General features: G+C 41.0%; 1 protein-coding gene across 11 annotated transcripts in view; it reads left to right on the top strand.

Annotated features, from left to right (window-relative positions):
- The window catches only part of ARHGEF28 (Rho guanine nucleotide exchange factor 28), a 323,435-nt gene that overhangs the window by 204,022 nt on the left and 97,563 nt on the right, over positions 1-21,850 (top strand). For all 11 annotated transcript variants that reach the window (XR_009690541.1, XR_009690540.1, XM_061129550.1 and 8 more), the window contains 3 exons: positions 14,489-14,610; positions 18,171-18,451; positions 21,321-21,528. Coding sequence is in view for 9 of the 11 variants with exons in the window: in XM_061129550.1 (XP_060985533.1) it covers positions 14,489-14,610; positions 18,171-18,451; positions 21,321-21,528 (611 nt within the window). In the remaining 2 variants the exon portion in view is untranslated. The remainder of the gene's footprint in view (positions 1-14,488; positions 14,611-18,170; positions 18,452-21,320; positions 21,529-21,850) is intronic.

Genomic DNA, 21,850 nt, shown 5'->3' with positions numbered 1-21,850 from the left:
GAGACATTATTCTAATTTATTACCCCATGTTCAAGAGCTTCGTCCCTACCACTCCAGTTTTGGGGAAGGACCAATGGGTTGTTTTCAGACGCATTAATTAAGGGAGAACTAAGGGAAAATGTGATAAGTCCTATAGGAGAGTTCAGGACAAATTACTGTTGAAGTTCAAGGTGAAGAGACTAGTTCAAGTTGAGGGTATCATGAAATGGATGCCATTTCAATAGCCTGTGGTGAAGTGGTGGGATTGTTTTCTTTTTGTTTGTTTTTTATGACTGCGATGGGTCTTCATTGTGGTGCACGGGCTTCTCATTGCGGTTGCTTCTCTTGTTGTGGAGCATAGACTCTAGGCATGTGGGCTTGGTTGTGGAATTCCCCTGGACTAGGGATCAAACCCATGTCCCCTGGATTGGTAGGTGGGTTCTAGCCAGTGGACTACCAGAGAAGTCTGAAATGAAATTTTAACAGACTGTCCTTCCAAGCACGTGGACAGAGTCAGATATACACAGAGTGTATCAAAGTGATGGACAATAGCCCATCTTTGTGTGATGTTCGTTCATGGAGCACGAAACATAGAGCGATGCCAAGTGTTAAACTGGTCTGGACAGTTGGTTCTAGTATTCTCCCGCCCTTCGCTGCACAGCACTCTCGTTCTTTAACGGGTGGCCCCTCCGCTGCTCTGGGCATGGGTCCAAATGATGCTGTCACCTTCTCTTGCTGCTTGTCTTCTGGGATGTAGTAGGATGGGCATCCCGTTCCAATGGGCCAGTCACAACCCTCCTCCTGTCTGATCACAACTGTTGGCCCAGGGTGGGCACATGACCCCAAGTTGACCAGTCAGAGTGTTTCCTTGGTGTTCTTCAAACTGGAATTTGGAAGGAGTGTCTTCCTTCTTGGGTAGCAGTGCTGGAAGGGTGGAAATGAAAGCTGTTAGCTGGGAGAAACCAGTCTGTAGTAGGAGGAAATACTGCACACACATAAGGATAAGTGGTCCCGTGGTGGGTCCTGCTGAAGTCCAGACACGCATTCTAGTCTCTGGGGGTCTATTGCTGCCATGATTCTCACCCCCCACCCCCCGACCAAGCGTGAATGTTAGATTCCCTCATTTCTGGAGCTTCCCTCACAGGCCTTCAGTACATCTCTCCTGTCCCCGTTTTACTTTTCGTTTAGCAAATTCATATCACTGTTTATCCCACTTCCAACTTGAAGTTTCTAACTTGTCCTTCAGGATGTTGCTTGAATGTCCTTTATTCTGGAAGCCTCCCCTGAATCCCCTCAATTTCACTGTTCTACCCTTTGTGCCATTGTGACTTGTGTATAGTTTGTAACAGGCATCACATTGCTCTATTACAGCTATCATGTCCTGTCCCTTAACCCGTAAGACACTGAATTCCTTGAAGGTGGAGCTTGGCTGACGTATTTTCACATTTCCAGTGGCTGGATCACAGAAAGTCAGCAGTAAATATGAAAGCGTATTGTGCATGATTTTACGACGCTACACTCAGTTTTAATTTTGCCTTTTTTTTTTAAACTTTTTATTTTATATTGATGTATAGCTGATTAACAATTTTGTGCCAGAACCGACTCAGGCATACATATACATGTATCCATTCTCCCCCAGGTAGGGCTTTCCCTGGTGGCTCAGACAGTAAAGAATCTGCCTGCAATGTGGGAGACCTGGGTTCGATCCCGGGTTTGGGAAGATCCCCTGGAGAAGGGCATGGCTACCCACTCCTTTATTCTTGCCTGGAGAATCCCATTAACAGAGGAGCCTTGGTGGGCTACAGCCCATGGGGTCGCAAAGAGTCAGACACGACTGAGCGACTGAGACAAAGCACATTCTCCCCCAGACTCCCCTCCCATCCAGGCTGCCACATAACACTGAGCAGTGTCCCCTGAGCCGCACAGCAGGTCCTTGTTGGTTATCCGTTTTCAATATAGCAGTGTGTAAATGTCCGTACCAAACTCCCTAACTATCCCTCCCTACCATGCTTCCCCTCTTGCCTTTATTTCTTTATTTTGTCCACAAGAGATCTGATCTTACGAAGTCCTAGCCTAGGCAGTGGGGAGGCGAAAGGGTATATTTTAGTCTAACAGAAAACTTGGTCTGATGCAATAATGAAAGTAGTCATTTTTGATAACTGTTCAGTCTCTTTAAGTAAAATATCTAGTCTCTCAGATTTCTTCCTTCTCTTCTCCCTTTCTTGCCAAGCTGGTAATTGACTGTGATTTCCTGGTGAGGGTGTGGGGAGTATGGTAATATGAGGGAGGAAGAGGCTCCATCTGTGACTGCCCTCTGGGTCCTCCTGGGCTCTGCTATGAATTTCCTGTCTTAGGCTCTTCTCTGAGGCACACTTGTTTTATTGGGTGTTCTGGCATCTGTGACCACAGTTCTTCAGCTGGATCTTCTCCATGGTGTCGATCAGGACCCTACGGCCCTCCTTCCTGACTTGGCCTTGCCCTGGCTCTTATACTACAGAGACTTGGGAATCTCTGCCCCCGGCTGCTGGCTCACATGTATCCCTGAAAACATCTGGCACAGGAGCCCTTCCTTTGCCCTATGATGGGCCTGTGGCAGCCAAGAGAACTCACTGCAGCCACTTCCTGCTCCTCTCAGATGCCTGTGGGATCTTGAGGAGCCTTTCTCAGCCTCAGGCACCTGGGAACAGCCCAGAAAAGCTGGCCCTGACCCTCCTGCTTGACCCATGAGGGTGCTTGGTGGTGGTTGTCCTTGTGATGGGGTGGGACAGCCTGCAAGGCGATTGCATTCAGAACCCCAGCTGGAGCAGGGAAAAGCCCGCCCACCCTCAGAGCAGCCCCCAGCCCAGTTCACACTGTTCTCTGCAGGCAGAGAACCGGTGGGTCTTCTGCCTTTGATCTCTGTTGCCCATGTCAATGGAAAGCCCTCGTTATGAATTGCAACAAATCTCCTATCCAGTGGTCATTCAGGCTAACTTGCCCGAAGTTGCTCAGGATAGTGGAATAGGCTTCAGGAAGCAAGTAGAGTTTCCCAACCAGGGGAGACCTAGAACAAGTTGGAGGCATGCCAGGCAGTGCTTGGCTTCCATTATTTATGTGTTCACTAATTCAAAAGGTGCTTGCTAAAGACCCCAGATAAGCAAAAGGTGTTTGAAAGTTGCTGAGAGAGTAGATTTTAGAAATTCTCATCGTAAGAAAATTTTTGTAACTGTATGTGGCAATGGATGTTAGCCAGGCTTACTGTGATCACTTTGCAGTGTATACAAATAAGAAATCATTATGTTGAACACCTGAAACTAATGTTATATGTAAATCATACCTCAAAAAATAAAAACGGAAATAATTTACATTTCAGTGGAGAAGTCTTTATTTTGCTAGTGCTTGTCTGTAGTAGAACTCAGTTACCTTGGGGAATAAGTGGAGCAAAATCACATGGTTCTCGGGCTAGGTACTGGAGAATTGGAGCTCCTGGGGACTTTTGAAGTAGGCACAGTCATATTTATGTGCCTCTATCTTGCCATAAGATTATGCAAGATTTGAACCCCTCATCGGGTTTCTTGTGATGATGACATACAGGAGCATCTGCTTTATCAGTTTGTCCATATGTTTTAATCGACAGTCACCTGAAGTGGTCTTGTCCCTGTTCTGCCACTCTCTGTGAGGTCTTTCACTTCCGTCCTGGAGTTTGTATAACCTGTTAGTTTCTTTCCTCTCAGCTTGCCTGTTTTTTCTGTCTTTTGACAAATTGGCTGCAGGCTTTGGAGAAGTGCATCAAGAAGGACAGGAACTGCTGATTAAATCTCATCACACCAAAGCCTGCACACCACACATGACTGAACATCCCCTTGATAGCTTGGGGGAAGCAGCGGCAGAGAAAAGTTATTTTCATCGTTGAGTCCTCCTTTTTCAAACATAAACATGTGTTCTCTTGAGGGCTACTTTGCAGTACTGTAATTAGGAACGAGGACTTGGAAACGGTGGGGAGAAAGCTGTAGTGTCTCTGAGCCTCTATTTTCTTTTCCTCTCTTCCTTTTTTTTCCCTACCTCCCTTGGTGCCTCCAATGTATTATGAGGGAAAAGGTTAGTTTTATTCCTCAATAATTTTGATAATTAGGCCTCTCAAAACAGCAGAAAGGGCTGCTTTTAGAATCTGATTTTGGAGTGCCAAGTTGTAACTTGTTGTTTTGAAGGAGTTTTCAGCAGTGGTTCCAAGGCCGAGTGCCGGAGAAACAGGGTTCACCCCCAGCACCTCTAGATCTGTCCACTTGCGTTCTCAGCTGTTTAAGCTGCAGGTAGGGCTGGTTGAGAGGCCTGATCTCATCTCAGGGCTCATGTTTCTTTTTTCACAGGATCCCAGGAGTATGAGGTGAGCTCTGAGGGTGAATTGGACATTTGGAACCATGTTTGAACCCACTGTAGTTTGGTAGACAAACGTTCCCTGGGTTCTCCTAAGCTCACCTTGGTGTGAACTAGTCTTTTGAGTAATGTTACCTTATCTGTGACCCACAGGAAATTCCTGGGCTGAGACTCATCTTGGAGTTTGGATGGTTTCCCTTTGTAACCTAAAGTCCTACTCAGAAGAGTGAGGCCAAGAGGTGTCCCGGGTCAGGACTAAAGTTGGATTAGCCAACAGGTTCGTTTGGATTTTTCCATAAAAACATACAGAAAAACTTGAATGAACTTGTCAGCCAACCCAATATCAGGAAAATCCCAAGAGGGATTAGAGGAAGAATAGGCAAGAAGAGAATGGTTGAGTGTACCTCAACCATGTTCACGATCATTTGTGAGGGCAGGTTTGTTCTTTCCTCTGCAGCACACTAGGACCACGGGTAGAAAAGACTATCTGTATGCTTTAGAATTTGGCAAAGTTCCCTTTGAACCTGGGAGGTAGTGAACTGCAGTGAGAAAGGATGTTTCTGTCAGCACTGTGTCTGCACTTCTATCATTTAATAATGTCTCGGGGTGACCGCTGTCCTTTGTAGACTTCCTTGTCTCCAAAGTGAACGTGGTAATACCTCCTGTGGTTATGGAAAGTGGGGTTAGTGGGTAGGCAAAACCAATACTATGGATGCTTGGGTAAAACATTCCCAGTGAACACATTTGCATGCCTGTTATCTGATATGGTTGATTTACTGATAACCTATTCTGCATGAGATCCCACAGCTGTTCTTTCATAATAGGAGGCAAGTTTTTAAACCATGACTTAGTTTTTTCCCCTTATTTTAGTTGTAAAAATGCTTATCAGAAATCTAGAAGTTACAGACAGGAAAGTGTAAGTGAAAAACCACTTGTGCTTCATCCGGCACCTTGAAATAGAAGTTAGCATCTTAGTGTATCTTCTCAGTTTTTCCTCCTGGTTATCTTGCATGTGGTTGTGTGGGTAAACCAAATGAAATCATGTATTTACTATTGCATGAATGTTTTCTCAGCACAGATCACATTGTATTCTGGCAGTAGGTCTCCAGGGGCAGGACGTGAAGAAATACATTGGGGTACAAGTCATACTGTAACCTATTAATGAAACTTCCTAATGGGAAAATACCAGACATTGCTCAAATACCATTTTCTTTGGTTTTATAAAGTAGGATACTGAGTAACTCTAATTATTAAATAAAGTACTTTGAACTAACTAGGAGAATACCTGCCTCTCTAGAGTTGCTGTTTCCTAGTTGTGTGACCTTGGTAAGTTAATTAAATAGCACCACAGTTTCTTAATCTGCAAAGATAACAAATAGCATGGCTTTTAATGGATTGCTTTGGGAATCAAACAAGTTAATATATAAAAATCATATGGTGCTTGGTTCAGAGCTCTATCTGTGATAGCTAAAATAGTGACATTAACCCATGTAAGTATCCAATATGGCATAGGTGTCCAATAGATGCTTACTCCTCAAGTATCTAAATGTTGGCTTCTACTTGCTTCCTTTTATTGTTCCCCCCTCCCCCAGCCCCAGTCATCTTCTTCAAGTACCTTTACTTTGCAAACCTACCTGTGTATGCATGCTCAGTCACTTCAGTCGAGTTCAATTCTTTGCAACCCCATGGACTGTAGCCCACCAGGCTCCTCTGTCCATGGGATTCTCCAGGCAAGAATACTGGAGTGGGTTGCCATGCCCTTCTCCAGGGGATCTTCCTGACCCAGGGATCGAACTCAACATCTCTTACATCACCTGCATTGGCAGGTGGGTTTTGTTTTGTTTTTGTTTTTTTTTAACCACTAGTGCCACCTGGGAAGCCCACCAACTGGGAAGTCCCATTATTCCTTTAAAAATAACCTACCTGATATTTTAAATAAGAGATTAAAGAGTAATACTTCTGGGCCACTGCTAGAGAGGGCATGTCGATAGGGTCACACAGGAAGCCCTTAGCATCTGTGATGGTCTGCACAATGGGGTGTCTGTTTTCAGCTCAGACACCAACCAGAGCAGTTACTTATCCTAACAAGGGGGGCAAAATGAGACTGTCATCACTGCAGTGTGGTAGACAACACGGAACAAAACATGGAGGTAGCGGGCAGAAAGAGCCCAGAGGAGGAGCACAGCCTCGTGACTCTTGAGTCTTGTGCGGAGACCTCCTGGAGGTCGTCCATAGTGACTGTGCTTTGAGGACGTCAGAGACGGAGGCCGAAAGCCAGGGAGCATGGGGACCGGTAGTCAGTAGACACTCAGTAAGTGCTGAAAAAGAGAATGAGTGAGTAAATGGGTGGATGAATGAGAGGAACAAGGAAGTGACACTCCCATCACCACCTGGAGTCATACAAGAATAGCTAGGCAACAGGAAAACCCCTCAGAATCAGAGAAAACCTTACCAGACCATAAGGGTACAGGATTTCTGTCCTTTTCTTAATGAGAAAGTATTCACTCCTTTGGGGAATATTTTACCAAGTATCTGCTATGTATCTGATGTAGTTCTAGGCACTGGGGGAGTGAACAAAACATTCAAAGTCGCCCTTCTAGAGCTTACATTCTAGTAGAAGGAAACAGACAATACATGATAAATACATGATATGCTGGGTGATGTTAGATGGTGCAGGAGGAAATAAGGCAGAGTGTAGGGGGTTGCTATTTGATACATGTAACTGTCAGCTTCTGTGATAACATTTGAGTAGAGAGTGGAAGAAGGTAAGGGAAGGAGCAAGTCTTCTGTGTATCCTGGAGGAAACTATTCCTGAGAGAACAGCAGGTGGGAATGGCCTGAGGCACAGGAGAGCCGGGCCGGCGTGGACAGTAGACCGAGTGGCAGACTTTAGAGAGGTTGGCTCAGGGTGGAGGAGGGGAGATTATGTAATTGTGATTTTTTTTTTTTTATAATAAGAAATAATATTTGGTCTGTAGCTACTTTTTGTGGGGGGTGGGGGTCACAGAGCAGCTAAAATCCTCAGAAGGTTCCAAGTGCTGAGAGTGATACGGGTGCTTTTGTTGTGTTGATGAGATGACTTTGGATCTAAGTATGGGGCTGAAGATTGAGTTCAGTCAACAATGGCCAGAGATTTCATCAGTCATGTCTGTTTAGTGAAGCCTCCACCAAACCCCAGCAGGACTGCGTTTGGGGCACTTCTAGTTGGTGAACACGTGGCAGTACTGGGTGACTGGCCTGATGGGAGCGGGCACAGAAGCTCCATACTCCTTCCCTATATCTCACCCTGTATATCCCTTCCCTCTGGCTATTCATGGGTTATATCCTTTTATGATAAACTGGCAATCTGGTAAGTAAAATGTGTGTTTGAGGGCCATGAGTCACTTTAGCAAATTGGTCAAGCCCCGGGAAGAAATTGTGGGAACCTTGGATTTACAGCCAGTTGATCAGAAGTATAGGTTACAACCTGAACTTGGAATTGGCATCTGAAATTTGTGGGGGTGGCTGTTTGTAGGATTGAACCCTCAGCCTTTGGAATCCGATGCTGTCTTCGGGTAGGCAGTGTCAGAGTTGAGCTGAGCTGTAGGACACTCAGCTTGTGTCCAAGAATCGCTTGAGTGTGTGGGAGCCTCCCCACCCTCAGGATGGGAATGGGGCCCCAGGCCAGTGTGGTGAGACTCTGTAGGTTGTGGTAAAGTTTGGCTCTAACTCAGAATGAGGTGGGAAGCCACTGGAAAATGTTGCGGAGGCAGAGCATGATTTGATTTCCCCTGTGAAAGAAGTGCATCGCCTCTGCTGTGAAGACTAGGCCTTGGAGGACAGAGAAGCAAATGGAAGGTGACCAGTGAGGCAATGATACCTTGTAACAGTCTTGCCGAGAAGATGGTGGTGGTGCCCTGGGTAGAAGTGGAGTGATGAGGAAAGGTCAGACTCTGGGTCTGTAGGTTGTGAGAGAGAGCAGTGCAAGAGTTGTTATCTCCTGGGAGGAGCCGGTGTAGGAGGGAAAATGGTGAGTTGTGTTTCACACCTGTTGTGTTTGACAAGGCTGTTGTACAACTCGGTGGCGATACCGAGGAGACAGTTGTGTCCAGGGAAGAGAGCTGGGCTGAAAGTGGGAATTTGGGAGTGGTCGTCTTATCATGGACGTGATACTGTGCTGTCAGATGACCTGGAGAAGGAGTGCAGACAGAGAGAAAAGAGGTTCGAGGATTGGTCCTGGAGCCCTGCAGCTAGCCAAATCTAGACGATGGGGGAGACTGAGGAGGAAAGGCAGGAAGAGAGAGAGAGGGCAGAGGGGCAGTCCTCTGTACCAGAGGCTGTTGTAGGTCCCACAGGAGAGCTGACCTCCAGATTCTGTAAGGGGAAGGGCACGGGTTACGTTCAGTGCTGGGAATTGACCTTTAAATTGACCTTAAAAGCTTTACCTGCTCTTTTTGTGAGGGTTAGTCATTCTCAGTAAACTCTTTTGCTGTGTTCATAAGCTTCTAGGTTTAAAACAAAACTGAATGAATGAATGAGAGAGAGAGAAAGACACACACAGGAGATGTGAACTGAGAGGCCCTGCTCTGCCTGTAGCCGTGGGAGCGTGGTGCCCGGAGTGAGTCAGGCCAGGTCAGCAGCAGGTTTGTAGAAGCTGCCGTGGTCGGGTTTGTTTATGTCTGGGTGTGGGTCTCTTATGTAACCAGGCAAATAGGCCGTGCTTTCCCTTGCTTCCTGCTAGGCCCTTCGCCTCTTGAGGGAGAGCTGGATTTCATTAGAAGTCAGGTTGCAGAGGCTGTGGACCGGTCAATGCCCTTAACTGTTTCCTGCCAGAGCGGGGACAGCTTCAGTGTCAGAGAGCAGGAATGCGTCCACCTTTCCTGCCACACCGGTTCTCCTTCTTGCTCCAGGTGAATGTATTTCCAGTCTCTCTCATGTGTCACCTCAATAGAGCGCCTAGTATAGCGAGGAAGTGCTGATGAAAACTTCTGCTTCAGGGAGCCATCCCACAGATCACATTACAGAGCAGTGAGAATTCAGGGCAGCGGGGTGCGGGGCAGAGAGAGCTGGAGATCCCCTTGGAGTTACTGTTTATCCTCCAGGCATTCTGCAGGGAGAACCTGGCCTGAGTCCACTTCATCATGTTAGAACATCGTAGTTTCTGAAATCTTCCCTTTGTTCTTGAGAAATGCTGTCTCTGATTGTCTGACTTGATGCTTTGTTCGTTCTGCTCTTATAATCTCTCCCATTTCGTAAGATCTCATCCTTAAATTGTTGGAGGTAAATTTTATGGGCAGGTTGGGTTTGTTTTTTGGTTACTGTGTTCAGGATGAACTTGGCAAAGTTTTTTAACATGAGCTGAATCTGGAAATAAGAGTTAAAACATTTTAGGAGCTCTGCATGTAGTAAGCAGAATGTTTTGTGCATTCCAGTTGCCTTGGATTGGTTTTATATGTGTCAAGTTATAACCAAAGTTGAAATTGTTTTTTTTAAGAAGCAAAACTACAGGAGAGAATCAAAACTATATAACCCTTGTTTACTTTTCTAATAATAGCAAGCATTACTTTGTGTCAGGTTAAAATCCTTTGTTTCAGATTGTGTTCTAATCACTTAAATATTAAACCATTTAATACATACAGCAATTTGATGGGAGAGAGGTATCATCATCCCTATTTTATAGATCAGGTGATGGAGGTAGGAAGAGGTTAAGTAGCTTGCCCAGCATCACAGAGCTAATCCATGGTGGAGTAGGACTGTGAATCCAAGCACTCCAAGGCCCTTGTTCTTAATGACTGCAGTGCTCTGCTCTTGACTCATTTAAAATTGGCAGCTATTGGATGGGAATTGAGTTTTTGTTACTTTTAAACCATCTCTGGAATATGAGTTTACCAAATATTAAAAATTGATACTATCAGCAAAACTCTACAATTAGTTTTTTGCTAAGAAAAACTGTTTACAGAACAGGATTCATTTAGGACAAAGAGCTGATTTTTTTCTTGTAAATTATTTCTGTATGTTGATTGAAGAAAGACCTGAAGGACTTTTTTTTTTTTTTTTTTTTTTTGGCAGGGGGAGCAATAATTTTTCCCTTAATTCACTATTGAAGTGGTTACATATGGAAGTAATGAAATCATATATCTTGAAAATCTTGATAAGTTTTTTTTTTAATGAAACCATTGTAGGTTTTTCTTTGAACTGAAACTAGCAATAGAGCATTAATCACTTTAATATGAATATATGTAATGGATGTTTATTTGAAGATACTGTATAAGACTCTTTTTTTTCCACAATAAATCTTATTCTGCTGGTCTGCAGCTCCTTATTTGCAGTGACTGGTGTTGAAGTTAATAAAAGAGTGGAAGTCTAGTAAGTCTGTGTCCTCTTTTGGGTTATTAGTCTGTATTCACTTCTAGGTCCTGTTATCTTTAGATATATCTTGGTAAGTGGAGGCTATTGATGCTTCAGGGAGTTATACTGCAAGGGATTTGGGGGCCAGTTTTATAAATAGTTGCAGTGTGTGACCCAGAAAATCTGCATGGCAGGTTGTGGATGACAGATGGAGAGAGGAGGCAGATTTTCCCTTCTTGCTACTATTTTAAGGTTTTGTATAGTCATGCCCTCCCTCAACAAGGCTCACTGTCATTACCTGAGTGACAGGATGAGGACGCGGTCTAGGCCAGTTGTCCCAAGTGTAGGGTAAATCCTCTGGGCACTGTTGATCTTTGATATGGTGTCCCAACCCAACACTAGATGACTCTGAGTCACATAGTAAGGCAGGTATTTCCTTTTCCGTTTTCTTTTAACTGTCTGATTCAAGGAGGAGGTCAGTTGACACCATTGCCTCTTTAACATCTCCCAAATCTTTCAGGATCTCCCTTTAATGACAGAGAGCAGGCTCTGAAGATCCCCAACTTTGATAGGCAGCTGTGTTTGGTCAGAATGTAGTTTCATTGTTCTGTGTTCCCTTGTTTTAGTATGTGTAATTCACTTCTACTTTTGACAAGAAATACTGGCTTTCTGTTTACAGTGAGGATAAGGTTTTTCTATGAAAATTAGTTTTATTCAAAGGAAAATGATGAGTTAATCTAAAAACAAGAACTAGAGTACATAATAATAGGTGTTATGTAGACATGGCAAAATGGTGAATTTCATAGAGGAGTGGCAAAATTATGGGAAATATTGGTCTGATACCTGCTAAGGGCTTCCCTGGTGGCTCAGTGGTAAAGAATCTGCCTGCCAATGCAGGAGTTGTGGGTTTGATTCCTGGGTTGGGAAGATACCCTGGAAAAGGAAATGGCAACCCACTCTAGCATTCACCTGGGAAATCCCATGGACAAAGGAGCCTGGCGGGCTACAGTCCACGGGGTCGCAAAAGAGACAGACAGGACTTGGTGACTAAAGAACAATAACCTAAAAAAAAAAAAAAAAAGAACAATAACCTCTGCTATGGTTAATTGTATATCTCTTCTGTGTTTGTTTTGGAATTCAAAATGTTCAGGTCTTATTGGCAGAGAGCTATTATATATGATATGACTTGCATAGGAGACACTGAGGCAGTGTCGTCATCAAGTACGACAATATTTCTGCAAGAAAATATATGAATGTACAGTGGGATAAATAGAGATAAATACATGGCCCCATGTGGTTCAGCTCAGGTCATGAAATATGTTTTTGAACCAAACTTAAGAAAAAATGTTTTGATTTTCAGAGATTTCTAGATTTCAGAATCATAGATAAGAGATTTTAGATCTGTCTTTGTAAACAAATTGCTTCATTTTCTAAAATACTGAATTATTATCGTTTTCTAAAATACCAAACTAATCATGTAAATAACAAATAATACACCAACTTGGTCCAAGTAGCTCTGCTATCTTTAAGTTTATTTTACTGCTGTGTATCACCTCTGTATACATTCTAATCTGCTGTATTGGGCCAGGTAGATTTGTTTGTGGAAGAAATGGTGAATCCAAGTGACTTTATACCTGTGTATATGAAAACGGAAGTAGTTCTTGGTCCTGCTCAGCCTTGAGATGTGAGGGTCAGTTTTGAACATAGGACTTGCTCTCTTGGATATTGGCTAAATGGCAATGCTTTCACTGGCGCCAGACAATTTGGGGTAATATTTCGTTTTGTTCTATGTTTTTAATATAGAAAATCCATCAATTGTTTGCAACTGTTTAGTTGAGTGTAATGTTAGTTCTTAGATAGTCTAGTTATCAATGAAGTCTTAATTTAGCCATGATCAAAATATTTAAAATTGGGCATGACCAGCCTCCCCAGCCAACTATTTTATAGTCTGTGAACTTAAGACACTGTAGAGCAGTTAAGCCGGATTAATTACAGCTCAGAGGGTCATGTTATTTATGATTGGTTTTCAGACATTCTGGAAAATGATAAATGAGCAAGTATTTTCTTCAGAACGCAGTGAGATTTGTCAGATTCTTGATTTATACCCTTTAGAACATGCTTTTATTTTTTTTTTGTAATTAGCATGAAAATGTATAGTAATTGATCATAAAAATTATACTTAAGAAGTATTTATGGGTTTGTATGTTATATTGCAGCTATTTAAATAAATTGATAAAACAAGACACTGTAGACATGAAGTTTTGCTTTTATATTGTGTATTTCCTCAAGAAGCTTAATTAAATCTCACTTTACTGTTCTGTAGGGAAGAGGTATACTTAGATGTAGAATTTGAGGCCAGGGCCATTTGGCTCATGCATATTTATATGTGAATTTTATATTGTCGTCCAGGATTATCCATGAAGAATAGAGATTTTTTTTTTTTTTTTTTTTACTTATGGTACATTAGTGCAACAATTATTAATGTTTTTTCATTTCTCAAGTCACTCCCATGGGCTTACCTGGATTTTAAGTCATGACATAAATAAGACAGGTGGTAGGATTAGGGCCACTTCTGATGCAGCAGAGGCAACACTATCCCTTTTGTACCTATTCAAGAAACCTTACTGGAATGTCAGTGAGGATGACATTTGCTATGGCTGTAACTTTCAATCTACCTTATTGAAGTCATTTACAGGTATTAAGAATCTACTGTTAGTATAATACACTATGATTAGTATTATTAACCTTGTACCTCACACTGAACATGGTAAAATCACCATTAATAATAACAAAACATCAAATATAACAGTGACAGTATTTATTGAGCAATTGCTAAGTACCAGGCACGTGTTAAGTGCTTTTCATGTCTGAACTCATTTAATCCTTATAACTGCACTATGAAGAAAGCATAGTAATTATCTGCTTTTTTATGGACGAGGACACTTTGTAAATGTATTTGGAGATCAAGTAAGTTAGCCAGAGTCACAAGAAATGAAGTATTCTGACTTGACAATGTTTTATTATCTTCAACTTTATCTTCCTCATATAGGGCTTCCCTCATAGCTCGGTTGGTAAAGAATCCGCCTGAAATGCAGAAGACCCCAGTTCGATCCCTGGGTCTCCTTCCCTGGAGAATGGAAAGGCTACCCACTCCAGTATTCTGGCCTGGAGAATTCCATGGACTGTATAGTCCATGGGGTTGCAGAGTCGGACACGACTGAGTGACTTTCACTCTTTTTATCTTCCTCACAAATACAGTAACACCTCAACTCTCTGGGACTCAACTTTTTTGACTGCCTGGAACAAACCTGAGAACATGGGAAGCAAGCAAAAACATTTCTTTAGTAAACATAGAAATAAAACTCTCTCTGTATGAGATTATACATATTCAGCAGGGAATGAACGGCTAGACTGTGTCCTATCCAGGGTCCTTTCAGAAAGGGTCTGGAGCCTGACTATTTCAGTGGAATCTGAAGCTTCCAGTATGATCACTAATGCTTCCATGCTATAAAGTGAAATGAGTTTTAGTTTAGTGTTAAGAATTGAAGACCAAAAACCCAATTGATTCTTACGAAAATCTTTCTTGGTTGGAAAAATAGTGTTTGAAATGGGCACATATTTCTTTATCTGAAATGAGTCATTCTTTACAAAAGTTTTAGGTAACAGAGGGTTTGGATGTAAAGAGAAAATGCTTGCATTGTTGATCTTGTTATGTGAAGACAGCAAAATGCCATCTTGATTTTTTTCTTATGGTTTGGTTAAGACGGTAAAGCTCGACTGTAAAATAAATTCCTTCTATTTATTTGCCCTGTTTTCATTTTTCCTCTAGATCGTTCCTTTGATGCCCTCAAAAAATCCAAGCATCCCCCAACATTTCTTGCAGCTGGTCAGCTCTCTGACATGCTGAATGGTGGTGATGAAGTCTATGCTAACTGCATGGTGATAGATCAGGTGAGGTATGAGTGCTGTCACTAGGGGGATCTGTTGTCTTTTAAAAACGTGCGCGTGTCAGAATAACATTGTGCATTGTAATCTCAGAAAATTCCAGCCTAAGAGCAGCCCAGGGTGATGTTGCCGTGGAGTCTCGTCATACGATCACTTAACGTAGGTCCTTCCTTGAGAGCCCAGCACACCTTACCCTCCACCGAGAAGCACCATGGGAGGGGTCTTAGGACACTGGCAAGGAGAAGAATGTGGGAACTTATCCTTGGGGCCAAAACAGGAAATGACATTTGGGAGGCCAGCTTCTTCTCTGACCTGATTATGTAATATTTGTATTCAAATCCAGCAGACACTAGTGAGTGAGAGCGTGATGCCAGCCCTATGTGAGACTGTCACATAAATTACTTGCTTGATCCTCACAACACACCTATTAGTGTGTGATTAGGATACAGAGCTTTAGTATTAAAACAGAATGGTGTCATGTTGCAGGGAGGCTGGAACCCTTTAGAATTCTCCAACCATTCCCTGATAGACATTTGTGAGTTAAAACTCATAGAGACAGATGGCTTGGATGTGTATCTACTTAGGGATTTATTCTTTGTCCTTTCCTGTAGCTTGGTGATCCTCACATTGTAATGTTTTAAAAATTAAAGTATAGTTATAGATCTGAAAATTTCTGCATGCCCTAATTTATGGGAAATTTAAGGGATTCTCAAGAGTAATTTTGATAGCACATAATTTCTGCCTTATTTCCTGGTTTTAAAACCTGATCTCCACATAAGAGGCTTTATGTATATGCTCATTGAACAGTGATCTATTTTGTCCTTTTTGGGTGGTTGTTGTTAGTATACATATATTGTATACTATATTGTTAGTATATATATATTGTATACTATGTTGTTAGTATACATATATTGTATACTATATTGTTAGTATATATATATTGTATACTATGTTGTTAGTATACATATATTGTATACTATATTGTTAGTATTCATATATTGTACCCTATTGTATCTATTACTTATAGATATTTTCTCTGATGTGAACTTTTTTATTTTCTGTCTAGTGGATGCTAATTTCTGCCCATTGGTTGAATGTCTCTTTCCTTTGGTTATGAGAAATTATTACATTAAGTGCATAGTATTAATGGCATAGATTAGAATGATATTCAAAATGACAGAACAACCAAAAAATCAGAATGGACGTCAGCTCTCAATAACGAGTGTATTTCTTTTGGTGTAAAGCAGCTGAATGTCAGCCCCAGTTCTAGAAATCTAGACACAGAGGTTAGGACAAGGTGGGAGGTCTGCGGACATTCTTTTAAGAGGCAAGGTGATTGGACTTCCTGGGCTGTAGCAACATTCCGATTTTCACGGTTTTATTCTGTTGCCACACTTTCTCAGTGTTTAAATACATGTGTCATTGCTTTTTCATTCTGTTCCTCGGTGAACATTGCAGTACTTCCATTGACCTCCAGGAGCTAAAATTGTACTTGACTCAACATTTGTGGGGGCAAACTGTGTCTTTGTATGTTGTAAGATACACTAAAAATGGAAAACTTTCCAAACCAAAAATGAGGTTAGGATATAACTTCTGTTTGGAAGCACTTTGAGTGAGAGAAGTTTTGCTTTAATAATGTGAAGCATACATCTAAAGAGAATTCAAACAGCCTGATTGATACACTGAAATGAAGTAGAAGATTGCTGAATTTGTGCAGTGAAACAAAAATCAGAATCTGGCTACAAGTCACGAAGTTTCTTATATCGGTGTAGTGTAGTTTGTAGTATAATTACATCATCTGTTTTACTGTTCCTATGTAGATTTGAATAGTAAGGACAACATAAGGAATCCAAATTCTGCATACTGAAAATAATTTCTAGCAATATCTGGAAAGAATCTTACTTAATTTTCTTCATCTCCCTCAATCTGGCATGGAAACCTAAAAAGACTGCTAGCTTATTTACATACTGTTTCCCATGAATTTTCAAGGTTATCAACCTGCCTGATGAGGAAACTCACGTGATATAAACTACTTTGAAAATTATCATATTAATTACTTTGAAAAAAATTTATTTGGACATTATTTCAAGTCTGCATAGTTCAGTACAAAGAATTCTTATATACTCTTAATCAAAAAATTTCCAAATTTTACCATATTTTACTTCATTATTCTGAGTATGTATTTGTATATGTATATGTGTACTTGTAAATGATTAAGACATGTATACAAATATTAACTTGTTTGAGAGTAAATATGATGCCCTTTTACTCAGTCTTTCATGGTGTATTTTCCTAAAAGTATGGATATTCTCTTACTTAAGCCACATAGATACCAAAATCAGGAAATCATCATTGACACACTACTATTAGCTGTTTACAGACATTATTCAATTTTAGCCAATTGTTCCAGTAATGTTCTTTGTAGCAAAAGAAAATTCCATAGCATGTCTTGCATTTAGGTGTTGTGTCTTCTTTAATGTAGGACAGTTACTTAGTCTTTGTCTTTTATGATAATTTTGAAGAATACATTCCAGATTGTTTTTGGTGCTGCTCCCTTTGTTTTGACTGTTTTCTCGCTCAGAAGTGATGCCTTTTGATGACCATCACTTCAGATCACCAGTACTTCCTTAGGGCAAGTGTTTTTATCCACTGGTACTTAAAAAAAAAAAAAAAAAAGGTTACTTATTTGGCTACCTTGGGCCTTAGCTGGATCATGTGAGATCCCCTTGTGGCGCACAGTCTCTAGTGACGTGGGCTCTGGTCGTTGCAGGGCATGGGCTTAGTTGCTCAGCAGCTCGTGGGATCTTAGCTTCCTAACCGGGGATTGAACCTGTGTTCCCCTGCACTGGAGTCATAACCGCTGAACCACCAGGGAGGTCCCCAACTGGGACTGTTTGTTCACACCGTCCAGTGGAGGCGGTACTTTCTCTTTCTGGTGAAAATTTTAGATCAGTCTTTGGCCCTCTGCTGGCTCCCTCCCATGCAGACTTTTCCAGACTGCCCTTACCCTAATGCAAAGGCTCATGGCAAGAGTATGACAGGTTGCTGGCTGAGATTTGATGTTTAGTATTTACAGGTAATTTAAAGTTTGGGGTATTTTCTGTCTTCTATTTATACTAAACCCATAGATCTTATGTAGCTTTATTTGGTCTTTTTGTTTGAGAGACTCAGATTTATGTGACTGCCAATAACTTGGTTTCCCAGGTTCCTACAAACTATTTTGTAAGCTAAAATGCCTACTCTTTAGTTTTTGTCTCAAGTATTTAAAACATTTCCCCTCATTTTGAGTCAGTGGTTCATAAAATGTTAAAATCACAGTCAGTTTCTGGTTTTGTAACACAGTTCATAAAACACTTGGTTGTCTTCCTTTTGTGAATTATGGGAGAGCTGGAAGTACACAAAAGTATATCATGTAAGAATTCTTTTGCTTATATAAAGAAACACAAGAACAAAAAAACCAAAAAAGATAAATAAGTTGGAGGGTCTTTACATTGTGAAAACTGTATTCTTTGCTCAGCCAATCTTTCCTGCTTTTGCTCAGAAAATATTTTTCTTTCAACTACCAGGTTGGTGATTTGGACATTAACTATATTAATATAGAGGGACTCCCTGCAAATACCTGTCTTGAATCTATGGGTTCTTCTTTGGGGCCTGAGAGCAGCAAACGCATCCTTCCTACTGAAGCCAGTGCTGGCACATACCCTCCAAATAAGAACACAGAAGTGACATCACACACGGAAGCCCCAGCGTCTTTCATATCATCATCTAGTTCATATGCTTCCAATTTGAATCTTTCTTTTGGTCTTCGTGGATTTGAAAAGGAGCAAAGTCATCTAAAGAAAAGAAGGTAAAGTACCACATTCCAGAGAGAAAATGTAGAAAATCAAAGAACTTTGTAGCTGGACATGGAAAATTCTATTTTCTTATTGTTATTGCCCCCACCATTTTTATTTCTACATCAAAATTTGCCTCCTTTTAGGTTCTTCTATTTCATGACTTGAAAGTAAGATACATAAGAAAACTGACAAAAAATAGAGGAAAACCACAATGAGATACCATTTAATACTTACCAGATAAGCAAAAATTTTATAAAGTGTAATAATACCATATTTTGGTGAAAATGCATAGGATAGAAACTCCTGTATACAGTTGATATGAGTGAAAATTGTATAATAACTTTGGAAAATATTTTGGCATTTTCTTGTAAGGTTGGATGTTCATATATATTATGACCTAGCAGTGTTACCTCTGTGTCCTAAGAGACATGTATAAGACTATTTATTGCAGTAGGAAATAACCTAAATGGGGTTGAAAAGATAAATTGCACTCTAGTTACATAATGGGGGGATACTGTACGGTAGTAACCATGAATTAACTGTGACTACATCTGCTTGCACAATCATGTGCAACTTAGAAACATGAAGCAGAACAAAAAAAGGAGCCACAGAATACTTCAGTCAGATTTCACATTTATAAAATGCAAAAACAATCTGTTACTGCAGGGCATGTATAATGTGCTTAAGCAATGAGGAAAAACAAATGAGAATGAAGAGGATAAAAATCCTCAAATTTAAGATACTTGTTTCATTGAGTGGGCATTGTAGGGAAAGGATAAAACCACAGTGTGGCCAGTGTTTGTTTCAGGTTGAGTGGGCTGATGGGTGTTTATTTTTAATTTTTTATTGGAGTATAATTGTTTTTTCAGTGTTGTTAGTTTCTGCTGTACAGCAATGTGAATCAGTTATGTGTACACACATCCCCTCCCTCTTGGACCTCCCTCCACTTCCCCACCGTCCTACCCATCTAGGTCATCAAAAAGCAGCAAATTGAGGTGTTTGTTTTATTTTTATGCTCTGTAACTTATAGTTACCTTACATTTAATTTCTTGTATATGTAAAAATGTCCCTAGAACAATAGTTTTATTGTATATGATATGATTGTACATATTTATATATGTGTGTGTGTGCATGTGTGTGAGACCCTGTATCTTTGTATTTGCTTCTTATCCATTCATCCTTTAGTCTATTTTCTTTAGGGAACAGGCCCATTTTTACTGATTTCATTTTATCCTAGGGCTTCCCTGGTGGCTCAGATGGTAAAGCCTGCAATGTGGGAGACCTGGGTTCGAGCCCTGGGTTGGAAAGATCCCCTGGAGAGGAGCCTGATGGGCTATAATCCATAGGGTTGCAGAGTTGGACACAACTGAGCGACTAAGCATGTATTACTTTCTTTAGGTAGTGAGAATGAAGAGGATTCTTCATGAGAGTGACAAACGAGAGTGAAGAAGATAAAAATTCCCAAATTTAAGCTAATTGTTACATTGAGTGGGCATTGTAGGGAAGGACTAAAACAATGGTGTGGGCAATGTTTGTTTCAAGTTGAGCCTTATATATCCAGTTTTACACGTTCATTTTATGAATCAAAATGACAATAAAGTGAACACACATATGAGTACATATAAATATGTACCTGAATGAATATTCGGCAGAGACGTAGTTGATCAGAAAGGAGTGACAGGAAGGCTAAGCAGCAGTCACTGTGGGCTGATCACTGGGTTGTGCTGATCAACAACAGCTCAAGGTTAGAAACCTTCAACAGGTATTGGTACCAAGAATGATGTCTACTGCATCGACAATAAAAGATCTTCTCTAGATTTTTATTGTGTGAATTATAGTTTTAAAGATGCTTGTGTGGTCGTGGCTGCAGATTAAACTGATGGGACATTTTGGGCTCTGCTTTGACACAAGAGACAAGGAAAATAACCAAATGTGAAGTCTGTTTCTGGTTCTGTTTCAAAATCAAGATGATGTGTTGTTATTAAAATTTTAGCTCCAGAAGTATAACAGCCAAAGAAAAACTACATTTTAAAAATGCATTATGCATTAACATGCCCATGGGAGTTCTCAGCCTCAAAGCTTGAGTGGTTTAAAATGGAGATGGAATGGAAGGAACTGGGAAGGTGCAAGGTCAAAGTCTTGCCTTTTAATTTTATGGTTATCCAAGTTAAATGAGGAAAGGAAAGCAGTCGGTTCGCAGCATCACCACCTGCTTCTGAAATGGAATTTTCATAGGAATCATTTTTTTAAGTCTCTAAAAGTGATAATTGAACAGGACATGTTTGGAACCTCGCTTGACTCGTGCCTGACTTATTTCTTGACACCAGCTCCAGAATGAGATCGTCACATCTCTCCTTGTCTTAGCGTGCTTCCACCCTCCTGACTTGTCCAGGGGTGAAGGAAAGAAAGCCATGCTGCATTTTTCACGTGTAAATTGCTCCAGAGCCTGCCCCCTCTCCACTAAACAGCTCAGTGGCTCTGTTTTGTATGTGTTTTTAATATTTGAAGGGTAACAATTTGGGCCTTGTAATATTCAAACCCAGGTCTCCTGCAATGCAGGCAGATTGTTTACCATCTGAGCCACCGGGGAAGCCCAATAATTATATTTACAAAACAGAAACAGTGAAGATAGTACTAATTTGAAATGACTTTTGTTAGGTTGAAATGTTCATTTGGGGAAACATAAAATCTTGTTTAAGAAGATCTATTCAGGATGAGGGAAGAGGAAACAATGATAAAAATCACTTAAGTATGAATTTTGTTAGGTATTGAATAAGAGCCCCTTGTAGCTGACACCAAGAGAGAATCTGAATTCAGGGAGATAGAGAGCCATGGCTGTCTTACTTGATGGCTTAGTTGTTTATTTGCTTTTTGCCGCAGTTCCAGCCTTGATGCCCTGGATGCTGACAGTGAAGGAGAGGGCCATTCGGAGCAGTTGCACAATTGCTACACTCCAGCGTGTCAGAGTTCCTCGAGAGCTGGCATTACTAGTGGGGATGAATTGGACTCTTTTGAGACCAACACTGAACCAGATTTTAATATCTCCAGGACGGAATCATTTTCTTTATCAAGTAACCTGCAGCTGAAGGTATTCTTATTACTATTCATTTGATTTATTAAAAGCCTGGAAACTATGTTGTCTAAATCTGCTCATCTCTGAAAGACAAATTATGTTTATGGTAACACGTGTGAATGTTTTTTTAATTGAAGACCCATGAACTTCATGTCTGTCTTTTTACTCTCTCACATTCTAATGTGCATAGTCCTTACGTACAATGGCTGATTTGTTTTCATGAATCCCCACCAATGCAGATCATCTTTCATGTTTTTGGAAAATTTTACCATTTTATACAGTGTTTTCTGCCATCATCCCTTAAGCAATGGGAGAAAGGCTGGTAGTATGAAGTGAG

This window comes from Dama dama, chromosome 25 (assembly GCF_033118175.1).
Source record: "Dama dama isolate Ldn47 chromosome 25, ASM3311817v1, whole genome shotgun sequence".
Taxonomy (NCBI): domain Eukaryota; kingdom Metazoa; phylum Chordata; class Mammalia; order Artiodactyla; family Cervidae; genus Dama; species Dama dama.
This window is presented reverse-complemented; position numbering and strand designations above follow the sequence as displayed.